Raw genomic sequence first — 12,111 nt, forward strand, 5'->3', positions numbered from 1 at the left:
GCGAGCCCGGCTTCCTGCTGGGGCTGGGCCAGGGCGCCAAGAGCCGCGCGGCCTCGCTGGACCGGCTGCAGCCCTGCGAGATGCAGAGGACCTACTTCCCCATGAGCGCGGGGGCCGAGGCCGGCTCGGACCAGGACTCCCTGCCCGCCCAGGGCCTCGGGGACGGCCTGGCTCCCCGCGAGGAGCCGTTCGCCGCCCCGTCCTGTGTCCAGAAGAGGGCCGTCTTCAAAGAGGACTTCCGCCGCCGGGGGGCCGTGTCCCCGGGCGCGGCGGGCCCCGCCAGCCAGGCCGAGGCCGAGCGCGGGGAGCCCGCGGGCCGCAGGGAGCAGCGCGAGCCGCCCCCCTGCAGCCGCAGCTTCGAGACGCCCTGCCACGGCCGGTACCTGAGCCCGGGCCGCGCGGGGAGGCGCGCGAAGCACGAGAGCCTCGACGACCTGCAGGCGTCCACGTACTTCGGCCCCACGCCCGCGCCGGGCGCCCGCGAGGCCCGGCGCTGCCCCGGGCGGCCCGGCAAGCAGAGCCCCTGGCCGGTCAAGAGCTGGAGCCTGAACGCGGAGGAGGCCCCCGACTTCGAGCGCTCCTTTTTCAGCAGGGACCCCTCGGGGGAGCAGCTGCGCTACGCGAGCCCCGGCTTCCCCGCCCCCGACAGGCGCCCCGCTTACCGCGCGCCCCAGGACCCGCCCGCGCTTCTGCCCGTCGGCTACGCGGAACCGAACGGGCTCCAAGCTGAAGACCGCTCGTCCCCGGTCGACCTGGAGAAGCACGAACCCGTCCGAAAGTTCAAGGACAAGAGCGTGGGCGGCGGCGTTGGGCGGCTCAGCGCGGACACCAGCAGCGTGGGGACCCAGACCGAGCCGCGCGCGCGCGAGCCCAGGACGGGCAGGGAGCTGTGCGCGCCCGCGCAGGGCAAGTACAGCGACAGGCGCGCCCTGAAGCACTCGGACGACGACTCGGAGATCGTCAGCGACGACATCAGCGACATCTTCCGATTTCTCGACGACATGAGCATCAGCGGCTCCACGGGCGTGATGCCGTCCTCCTGCTACAACAGCACGGGGTCCCTGTCCCAGCTTCACAAGTCGGACTGTGACAGTTCCCCGGAGCACAGCTTAAGCAAGATCGCCGGCGGGGGCCCCGGTGGCCAAGGCGAGAAGGGCAGCCGGCGCGCGGAGGAGGAGCTGAAGAGCAGCGTGTGCCGGCTGGTGCTCAGGGTGGGCGAGATCGAGAGGAAGCTCGAGTCGCTGTCGGGCGTGCGCGAGGAGATCTCGCAGGTGCTGGGCAAGCTGAGCCAGCTGGACCAGCGGATGCAGCAGCCGGAGAAGGGGCGCGCGCGGGCCGACCCGAACTCCTCGACCAGCGAGGCGGCGTCCGACGACAGCGCCTCGCCCCGGCCCTGCCGCGCGCACGGCCCCCGCGGGCCCCGGCTGGACGGCAGCGACTGGGGCTGCTCGGACGCCAGCGGCAGCAACAGCGCGAGCCTGCGCGTCCAGGCCCTGAAGAAGAGCCTCTTCGCCAGGCCGTCCTCCCGGTCCCTGACGGAGGAGAACAGCGCCACGGAGTCCAAAATCGCCAGCACCGCCAACTCGCCCCGGGACTGGCGCACGGTGCCCTACGCCGGCTGCGCGGGCCTCGGCGAGGAGGTCGAGGGCGCGGTTCCCGCGGACGACAAGGACTGGCCGCGGAAACCCAAAGAGGTAATTCGCGTCTCGGGTGGCATAGCCGGGCGCCGGCCTCGGCGCAGCCCTGGCGCGTTTCAGAGCCTTGAACGTTGCATGGAACGGGACGGAAGCCGGGCTGTGTGCCCGGTTCCCTTGTAGACGCGGCGGGCTCTCCACGCTGGGGGACGGGACACGGGCGCGCTGCGCTCCGCGGAGCTGCCATCCGCCGAGGGCGCGCGCTGGGCAGGAGCGCGGGACGTACCGCGGGCGGTGGGAGAGCGCGGGAGAGCGGACCGCCACAGAGCGGGGATGTGTCGGAGCAGGCAGCTCAGCAGGGACGTCTGCCTGTCCTCTCTGACAGACAGACAGACAGACAGGTGGGCGCGGGCCAGGCAGACAGGGAGGGGACTCCGTGCACCGCGTTGGATGCGTGGTGTTCCTCTGTAAGAGTGTGAGTTTTTTTCATGAGAAGATAAACCGATGATTAGTAAGAAAAGAAGATAAATGAGGAAATTACTTGTGGTTCTACTAACAAAGACAGCAGCTCTTGCTGTGGTGTCTTCCTTTCGTTTTTAGTTTTTTCCCTACACACGTTGTGTGTTGTGTGCCCTTTGCACACAGGCGCGAGGGACTTGCACGGTTATGGCAGATATCGCCTTGTCAGCTCTGGAACCAGTGCGCACACTCAGATTCTGTCTCGTGTCCCTTGTAGCAGGGATGACTGCTCTCCCTGGGCCGCTCCTGTCCGTCCCACACGGGTTGCCGTGAGCCCTTCCTGGCCAAGGCGGGCAGTGTCTGCCTGTTGCTCGTCTGCGTTCCCCTCCCTGTGTCCGCAGGTCACCGGACAGGCCACGGCGCCTCCTGAGGTCTCCGAGGTTGGGGCTGTCGGCGGGAGGGGTGGCGGTGGGACATGGGCTACAGAAACCGCAGAGCCAGAGAAAGAGGCCGAGTTCCTCACGTGGTGCTGGGAAGGAAATGCTTGGAAAACGGGGTTCTAGGAAAGTTTCAGGGTCCACAGTGGGAGGGAAAAGAGAAGAAGCCATGTTTTCTCTGACCCCAAAGAAAGCTCCGGCACCTGGGCTTGCACCACTGTGTCCTTCTGCGGCCACTTACAGCGTGTGGTGCTGGCGCAGACCGGCCCGGCGCCCGCTGCCACGCCGACAGAGTGCTCCGTACGGCCCTGGCCTCCGGCTCCGCGGCTGTCGTCGTTCAGCTGCCGGGGTCTGGCCGGGTGTCTGGAGCCCTGGGTCTCAGATACCGTTTAGGGGACTCAGATGGGGGGGTGCTTCTGCAGAAATACCAGGTCACACTGAACTGACCGTGCCCACAGCCTGCCAAGTGTCGAAGCCTCACAGAACCAGCCGGAACAGTCGCAAGCGCAGGTCACATCCACTTGAAATGCCTCGCGAAAGTGGCTTGTGTGTGCGACAAGCCCTCCTCATTTTGTCCCCTCCTGTGACCCCATTTCTCCCCCCTGGCCTGTGGCTCTCGCACCTCCGGGCTGAGATGCCCATGGTGGTGACCGAGCCAGGCCCCCCTTCTGAACTCCGGTCCTACAGCTCGACGGCTGAAGGCCGGTCCCCCGAAAGTCTTGCCTACCTGTCAAAGTCCACGGGTCCCAAACCAGACTTCCCTGCTCCTTCCACGGCGGCGCCTTCTCAGGACGTCCGCGCCTGGGCAGAGGGGCTGCCGTTCCAGCGAGCCCCGGCCGAAGAGGCCCTCTGACCTCGACGTCCCCCTTTGGCTCCCTCCTGCCCAGGGCAGCTCCTACCCCTGTGGGTTTATCCCCCACGGCCAGGCTCTCGGGACAGACCACCTGGGATGTCTGGGCCACTGGCCACCTTCCGTCTCCCCTCATGGGCCACGGCCACGTTCACCTTCTGAAACTCCGCTCTCCGCGGGTTTGCGGAGCCTCCTACGTTCAACTCTTCCTCGGTCCCCTTTACGCAGCGAAAGTTCCAACCTTCTCCGCCAGGCCTGCCAGCCCCGTGAATTTCACGTACCTCTCCCCACCAGGGAGGCTCTGTGCACCCCGACTGGGTCTGCTCTGCCTTGACGAGTCCACCTGTCTTCCCTCAAGACGCTAATAGCTATGGTGACGCGTTGAGTCATTCATTCGGTACCTAATAGGTGAGCGTCTGTCATGGCCAGGCTGTAGACCACTGTCGAACTTCTCTTCCCGAGTCTTCCACCAAGGCCGTCTGGGCCACCTCCCTGCACTGACCTAAGTCCTGCGTTCCCCCCGGGGCCTCTGAGTTCATACGTCTCTGGGGTCCTTCCCGGGGATCATCGCTGATCTGCCTGTAGTCTCTTTGTTCGGATGTAGTGGACACAAACTTTTATTAAAATGTGTATATATATAAACACACACACACATATATGTATAAACACTGCCTGCCCAGTTAGAACCCGACTCCTCAGCGCTGGAACAGGCGTGGGCAGCGATGAACTTTCTGTCTTACGAGTGAGAACAGATGCCAGTCCTGGCTCTGCCGCTCGCTGGTCGACAGCGGGTCAGTCTGTCAGGCTCTGGCCTGAGTTTTCCTACCCGCACGGGGATACTAACAGCTGCGACCTCAGAGTGCTGATGAGGTGGGACAAGGTACTGCCTGCCCGGCTCTGAGCAGCGGTGGACGCGCCATCAGCCCTCGGTTAGTTGTAATGACCCGGCAGTGGCTGCCACCCTGTCCCCACCCCGGCTGGGTGCGGGCCCTGCAGGGGACGAGCACAGCAAGTGGAATCAGCGAATCCTTAGAGGGTGCTTGGCTTTGACGAGGTAGAAATCGAGGGAATCGCATCTGCTCGTGGGGGTCTGGCGGAGTTCACCTGCATTCTCCGCGCCGGTGTGGGCCTGCGGGTGGTTTGGAACAGCCGAATGTTATGCCGACGGGTGGGGTTTGCTCACGGGCGGGTAGGTGCGTCCGGGCTCCACGCACACGCTCGATGCGCACACTGGCACACACGCACACGTATGTGCGTCCTGTTCTCACACATCGACTCTCCTCTCCTGAGCCCTGCTGAGGTCACCCTCCCTCCCTTACGTGCACGAGCCTCGACCCACGTCCTTCTGTTTCTCCTGGTGTCACTCACACATGCAGCTGCTCTGCTCTCTGTTTCACATGTACGACTTCCTGTCGCTGGTTTCTGTCCCTTCGGTGAGCACCGACGGAGCGTCCTCTACTGGGCGGGACCATTTCGCTGGAGCAGAGCGTTAAAAGGTGGGCGGGCAGCCCCTGCCCTCGGGGACTCCAGCTCCGTGGAGGAGGAGACGGGTGGCCGAGCAGCGTGACCCGCGCTGGCTGACGGGTCTGCACAGAGTCCCGAGGGGCCACGGAGACGGGCACTGAGCCGGTCCGCGTGGGTCGAGGCACTTCCTGGAGGAAGTAGCACCGGTGTGCAGATCTGGGTGCCTGGAGTTAGAAGGTCTCCAAAGACACCGGTTAGAACAGGCTCGCTGGGGACAGAGTCCCTTGGGACGCATCTCACTTGGGACTGAGGACGTGACGATTGCCACATGTGCTGGGCGATAACCGTTTACGTCCTGCACGGTCGTCCCCACTGCCCCCTTATCTCGAAGGCCACGCGGGTGCCTCTGAGAGGGGCCCACCTGCCGCCTGGGGAAGTCCCAGCACCTGCTCTGGCGTGGTGTCACCCTCTAGAGAGGCAGGTGCTGTCAGGGCTGCGGCAGGCTCCTGGAGGGAGGGACCTGTCTCCTATCCGCCGGTGCCAGGCGTGAACGGCCAAAGAACGAGGGCATCGGGACCAGCAGTCAAGCAAAGACTCCCTGTCCGGGTGGTGGGTTTAACTCCCAGGCCCAGCCCTCCCGGCTGTGCGCTCCGAGCAGCTCACTGCGTCTTTCGGGCTCCACTTTCCCGCCTGTGCAATGGGAGCTCATCGCGGCGGTGATGGCGTGAGGATTAGGTGAAAGAACCTCTTCCTGGGGCAGAAGCGTCAGCTCATGTCAGCACTGTCGTGATCGCAAGCTTTTCCTAGAGAATTTCCCCAACCGGTGTATTCCGTACCTTCTGTTTGTAAATAACTGCGTTTTGCTACCTACGTGTCCACAGGGCCCAGTGATAAAAAGCTGCTGGCCGCCCAGTCGCGCTGTGACGTCGGTGGCAGCCATGCCACTTGCCCGGACTTCTCTGTGCCCTTCTGCAGGCCGACAGGCAGTACGACATCCCCTCGCACCACCGCCTGCCCAAGCCCCCCAAAGACGGCTTCCTGGTGGAGCAGGTGTTCAGCCCGCACCCCTACCCCGCCTCCCTCAAGGCGCACGCGAAGAGCAACCCCCTGTACACGGACATGCGGCTGACCGAGCGGGCCGAGGTCAAGCGGGGCCAGCCCTCCTGGACCATCGAGGAGTACACGCGGAACACGGGCGACAAGGGCAAGCTGGCGGCCCTGGACCTGCAGGTGAGCCTCTCGCTGTCCCGGGGTGGGGGGAGCCCAGCCACGCCCAGGCAAACGCAGGGACGGGTCGCCGATGGCGTAGACCAGCCTCTCCCTCGGCCTTCAACTCCCTGGGTCCCCACCGCAGAATTCTGGACTTTGATCAGTCAGAGCAGGAGAGACTTTTAACCAGGGATTGTGGTTTTGCCTGTTTGTAGACATCTAGCAGGGGGGATCCTTTGCGTGTTTATTTACTTGTTTACTTACTGCCATCTGATTTGCTAACGATGCATCTAAGACTCCGTGCCAAGCGCAGATTCTATTATTTGCTCACAAGCCCTGAACTGAACTGTTCAATGAAATACGGGCTGATCCCTCCTTCCGTGTGTAGCGCGTGGGATGAGCATGTTTGTGGGAGCCGAGCTGAGGATTATGTTTCCATACGGAGCAGCCCCAGGTAAGAGCCGTCCCCGCAGCTCTGGGAGTGCAGTTGTGGCCGGAGGGCGTTTGCTGTCCACTCACAGGCAGGGCTGGGCTTTCCCACACTTGTTTTATGGGCAGCTCCGAGTGGCTCTGTCTCCACGTCACCGTCACCGCAGGAGCAAGGGAAGCACCCTGTCCCCACCTGTGGGCTGAGCTTCGCGGGCAGCCGGGCACAGCCAGGCCCCGGAACGACCACGCGCCGGAAGCACAGATGGCGGGAGCTGCCGAGGGGGTCGATGTGTCAGGGCTCCCCCGAAACGGCCTATGTCTAGAGCAGCGGGAGGCGCGGTGTGGGGAGAGGAAGGGCTTGGGATTCTGGCGGCTCCGGGTTCTGACCCAGGAACTGCTGTGTGACCTGCGGCATCCGCACTGCCTGTCTGAGGTCCCGTCCTGCACCCGTGAGGTGGGCGTGACATCGAGCGCACGGGGTCGTCGTGAGAACTGAAACTGCGACAACATGCCTGGCGCGGAGCCCGCGCGGAGAAGGAGGCCGCTCGCGGGCTGGTGGGTGGTGCTGGGACCGGCCGGCGTCGCGTGGCTCTCAGCGGCCTCTCGGCACGCGGCCTGCAAGGCAGGACGGTCACGACCGTCTTCAGCCTGCAGATCGGCGCCCCGGGGAGCGCGGTGACTCGCCCAGGTCGGCAAGCCCGGACTCGTGCTGGACCGTTGTCGAGTCCCGTGTTCTGCCGCCCCTGCACCGTCTCGTTTTCTTCCTGAGAGCGGGCTCCGGGTCACAGAAAGTGATTCCAGCGCCATTCGTTTGTCTTGGGCCTTAAATGGCAGCGACGATGGGAAGGGGCAGCTCCTGGCGGGGTGGTGGGCACGGCGGGGACAGCCAGCCCAAGCCCCCTCACCCCTCACTCACGTGCCTGGCGTCCCCAAGTGCGCTGCCGGCCCCATCCTTTCGGGCCACCCCCTTCCGTCACCTTCCTGCGGGCGGGCGGGCCTGGCCAGAGTTTGCGTTCACCTCTTTGCAGACACTCGGGGACCATCTTCAGGCACCTTCCGTGTCCGGACCATCCTCCCGGGGGTCCCTTGGTGCCTGGATGTAAGGTCACCTTCCGGGGTGCCCATTTGGGGGCGTAGGCAGAGGCGCAGGCCCTGGGTTTGTTTCCAGCGTCCGGCAGCCTGATAGATAACCGTACACGCTCGCCTGTGTCCCCTGAAACCTCTGCATTACCCCTCTGCTGCTTGGTGCCGTTAGGGGCTGCAGTTATTGAAAAAACTAATTAAAAATGTTTATTTCACTGGCTGAATCCCAGCCCACAGTAACGTGGCTACAGCTATGAAAGGAAGCCAATTTCCTTCCATCTGAGCCGGAGGGAAATCCGATGAGTCGTTCACACAGTTTGCCTCCTGGGCCGGCCCGGGGAGACTGGGAAGAAGAGGGGGAGATTCAGGGCGGGGGGCAGAGAGCGCGCCGGGGCAGCCCTCGGGCCACGTCGTCACCCCGCGCACCGGGCTCCCAGCCAAGCGCCCCAGCCCGAGTCCACCTCTCCCTTCCCCAGTGTCCGTGCCTGCCGAAGAGCTTCCGCGCCACGGAGAGCAGCCTGGCCCCAGGTGCCCGCGGTGGGCGGAGCTTTGTGGGGAGGGCTGTGGCGTGAGCAGAAGGACAGACGTTCGTTCTGACACCCGGAGCTGGGCAGCACGGGGAGGCTCCTGGGCCTCCCGCAGAGGATGCCGGAGCTGGGGTTTCTGCACAGGCTGGCGGGTTGGACCGAGCACCCCCACGTCAAGGACTTTTTCCACGCTGAGAATGTCTGTGTTTCCGTCATGGTGTTTTGAGTGGCCAATGCCTTCTACCCCTCCAGGTAACTTGAGAAATTCGACACTAGTCTTTGGATGTGATTCCTCAGTGTGGAAGAGGACTGGGAGAGTTTTAGGGACCCCTAGGTCCCCTTCTCTTTCCACTGTGCCGTGGGGAATGGCAGGTACTAGGACAGGGGCCGACAAACTTGCTCTGTAAAGGGCCAGATAGTGAGTGCTCCAGGCCAGGTGGTGAGTGCTCTAGGGCAGAGAGTGCTCCAGGGCAGAGAGTGCTCCAGGCCAGACAGGGAGTGCTCCAGGCCAGGTAGTGAGTGCTCCAGAACAGGGAGTGCTCCAGGCCAGTGAGTGCTCCAGGGCAATGAGTGCTCCAGGGCAGACAGTGAGTGCTCCAGACCGGACAGGGAGTGCTCCAGGCCAGTGAGTGCTCCAGGACAGTGAGTGCTCCAGGCCAGATGGTGAATGCTCCAGGCCAGACAGTGAGTGCTCCAGGGCAGTGAGTGCTCCAGGCCAGATGGTGAATGCTCCAGGCCAGACAGTGAGTGCTCCAGGGCAGTGAGTGCTCCAGGCCAGACAGGGAGTGCTCCAGGCCCCGGCGAGTCTCACACCTGCTCAGTCTGCCGTTGCAGCTGGAAAGCAGCTGTGACAATTTGTATGTGAAGGGCTGTGTTCTGATAAATCTGCTTTGCCGGACACTGAGATTTGCACTCCTTATAACTTTCATACATCACGAAATCTTCTTCTTTTGACCTTTTTTCAACTACTTAAAAATCGAAGAACCATTCTTCGTACCAGGGCTGTGCAAAGACAGGTGGCAGGTCGAGTCTGGAAGACTCTTGGCGCTGGGAGAGGAGCACGGCTGGGAGTGCGTGGCTGCCCTCGGGGTGCCGGCCTGGGCGGCAGGTGGCGCAGAAAAAGGATGACGCGGGGTGTCAGGAGGGGACTGTCTGTGGTGGCGTGAGCAGGGTGGAGGGGCCCACAGGAGCCAGAGACCAGCCCCAGTGGCCGTCCTTGGATGGGAAGAGCAGTGCCCACAACGGTGGCAGCCACACCGCAGCCCAGAGGGAGGGGGCGGCAGAAAGGAAACCTCGGCCTCTCTCCTCCTGACCCCACTGGCCGAACCCACGTGGGAGCCGGGAGGCAGGGGAGCCCCTGTGGTGTGCTCACGGGGGTCATCGTGCTGGGGGCACGGGGCCAAGCGGGAAAGACCAGAGAACGGATCTGGAAGGGTAGGCGGAGAATCATCGCTGTTCCACCAATAACACGCTAAACTAAGGTTTTTTTTTTTAAGTTTTGAAGGATTTGCTTTTTGAGTCTGCTTGTATTTGTGTGCGTGATTTTTAACGTGTCCGTGTTTGTGAACCTTAAACAACATAAGAAAATCTACAAAATGGGTATTTTGTTTGCGGTTAGAGATGTAGGTGGCCTCTCTTCGAATTGCAACGTGCGGTTGCATTTACGTGACGCGTTATCGAATGCTTTGCCATAAATGAGAACGCTGCCTTTCCTCGCGGAGATAGAGTCTAACCATCGACGTGGGGTGGGATTCACGGGCAGTGCGGGTTAAATGTGATATTTCTCCTGCAAACCGTTCCTGAGTCTCGGGGAGACCAGGAAACAGATGTCCGTGGGGACCTTTCCTGGGGAAACCCCCCGAGTCCAGACGCATCACCGCGGCAGGCCTCGGGGGAGCAGCGGCCTGACCTGCTCAGATGGACGTTCGAGGTCGAAATATTCGATGTTTTGTTTGAAGTGCTGATCTTGGGGTGACTCTGATTTCCAGTGGAGTTTCTCTGAGAAGGGAGAACTGGTTCAGAGTGACACGACGGCCTTGCTCCAGGCACATTGGTTCTCGGCGCCTGTCGGCGGAGGATGTTTCTAGTGACGTTCCTGTTTCCCCTGCAGCGGGGCGGCCTGTTCGGGCTGAACGTCCTTGGAGTCTAGAGTCTCGCGTGTCCCGGCCCCGTAGGTAGAAGGCCCTGGGTGTCCCTGTGTCAAAACCAACATGGCCTTTACGGTGGGGGCAGGGGGCAGCGCAGTCTGCACGTGGCGTGGGGACGCGGCGCCGTGTCCTGCAACACCGCCCTGCCCAGCCCCGGCGGCAGACACGTCTTAGGTGTCTCGGGAGTGGCGACTGTCAGTGTCTTTGACTTAGAATCGAGTATTCGCCGTGCCTCTAACATCTTCTCTTCGCTTTTAGACACAAGAATCTTTAAACCCGAACAACCTGGAATATTGGATGGAAGATATTTATACTCCAGGCTACGACTCGTTACTGAAACGCAAAGAAGCTGAGTTCAGGCGGGCCAAGGTCTGCAAGATGGCCGCTCTCATCGCGGCGGCCGCCTGCACCGTGGTCCTCGTCATCGTGGTCCCCATCTGCACGATGAAGGCCTGAGCGCGGACGCAGCGCCGCTCGCGGCTGCGGCCACCGACGTCTTCCTCTGCATCTAAATATCGCAGCAGTGCGGCAACAGGCTGCGAAATAGAGGTGAAATCGCGGCGGCTTCCTCAGAAAACACACACCCTAGTGAGAGACGCCCCTGCCTGTGGTAGCTGCGGGTTAATTACGCGCGGGTGCATTTTTAGAAGTGCGGTATCTTTTCCTGCCAAAGGAATGTAATGGGCTCTCAGTAAATGCAAATCGAATATTCTAAGCAAAAAAAAGGAAGAATTAATTGGATTCTTTCCATTTCGATGAAGTTTCATGGCGGGGAGTAAGTTATACAGAAGGTGTTTAATACACGCCTCTTTGGGAGGAGCTGAGGGAGGTGGCAAGACGAGAATAACAGGGGTGGGTTCTCTTTTCCTTGGCGTGCGCAGACCGTTGCTGGTGAAGTGACGGGTGTGTCCGTGGAGGTGTCACCTCCCTGCCAACTTTTATCGAGGGCTGCTGACCTTTCGCTCTTGACCTTTCGCTGCCAGCACGGCGGAACATCTGCGTCGCTGCGGATCTCCGTGGAAACGTCCTGGGCCTCGTTCTCTGTGCGCTCGGGGCGGGGGAGCTGACCGCCAGATCAGGCGTGGAGCGTGCTCTCGCCGTGCAGCGTGCCAAGGTGTTCCGGCCAGGACACCTGCCTGTCCCCAGCCCCGAGGGTGGGGACGCTGCTTGCTAATGCCGCGAGGTCACGGCCACCGCAGAGGGTCTCCCGCCCCTGCTTGGCGTGTGGCTTCTCTTCTGAGACTTTCTGTCTCTGGTGGTACCAGATGCTCGGCTTCTTGTACGTGAGCCGAAGAGTTTGGAACTTGTCCTTGTGCCTTGAAGAGTAGAGACAGTGGCCAAACCTTGACACTTCATCCGTAAACCATGGGTTTCATGCACCGCAAACACCGGCCATTGTCAATGGCTTTGGAGAGATTTGGGAAGCTCGTTCAGTAACAGGAGAAACACACTGAGGTCTTTTCAGCCACCCCAACACCGACCCCAGAGTTTTGAATACTCGTCAGCAGTGCAAAAAATATTATCTATTTAACCGTTTATCTATCTATATGTCTATCTAAGTACCTAATGTTTGTTATTGTCGTCTCTGTTAAATAACGTGAGCGCAAAGTCTCTAGTGTACAAGAAGCTGTTGTAATTTCATCAGAATTCGATCTCGGTTTCCACCTGCTGACGGTGCTTTGAGGATAACTGCACAGGGAGGATTCTTTCAGCATCTGACCCTCACGTGTTGTTACAGGTTAAAGGAAAAAGTGATTGACAGAAACTGGCTACCTTAATTTTTTTTTTCGATAACAAGGTAGTATTTTAAAAAGTTCTGACTGTAAGAACAGTCGCTCTGGATGACGTACTAGATTCCCACAGGAGAGGTTT

The 12,111-nt window shown here is 61.5% G+C and overlaps 1 protein-coding gene across 1 annotated transcript in view; it reads left to right on the forward strand.

Moving 5' to 3' along the window:
* KIAA1024 (KIAA1024 ortholog) overlaps positions 1-10,695 on the forward strand; it is a 21,282-nt gene extending 10,587 nt beyond the window's left edge. Inside the window, exons 2-4 of the mRNA XM_012659793.1 lie at positions 6-1,694; positions 5,820-6,074; positions 10,498-10,695. Of these exons, the coding sequence (XP_012515247.1) occupies positions 6-1,694; positions 5,820-6,074; positions 10,498-10,695 (2,142 nt within the window). The remainder of the gene's footprint in view (positions 1-5; positions 1,695-5,819; positions 6,075-10,497) is intronic.
* The last annotated feature ends 1,416 nt before the right edge of the window (positions 10,696-12,111 follow it).

Source organism: Propithecus coquereli, unplaced genomic scaffold, assembly GCF_000956105.1.
Source record: "Propithecus coquereli isolate 6110/MARCELLA unplaced genomic scaffold, Pcoq_1.0 Scaffold634, whole genome shotgun sequence".
Classification (NCBI taxonomy): Eukaryota; Metazoa; Chordata; class Mammalia; order Primates; family Indriidae; genus Propithecus; species Propithecus coquereli.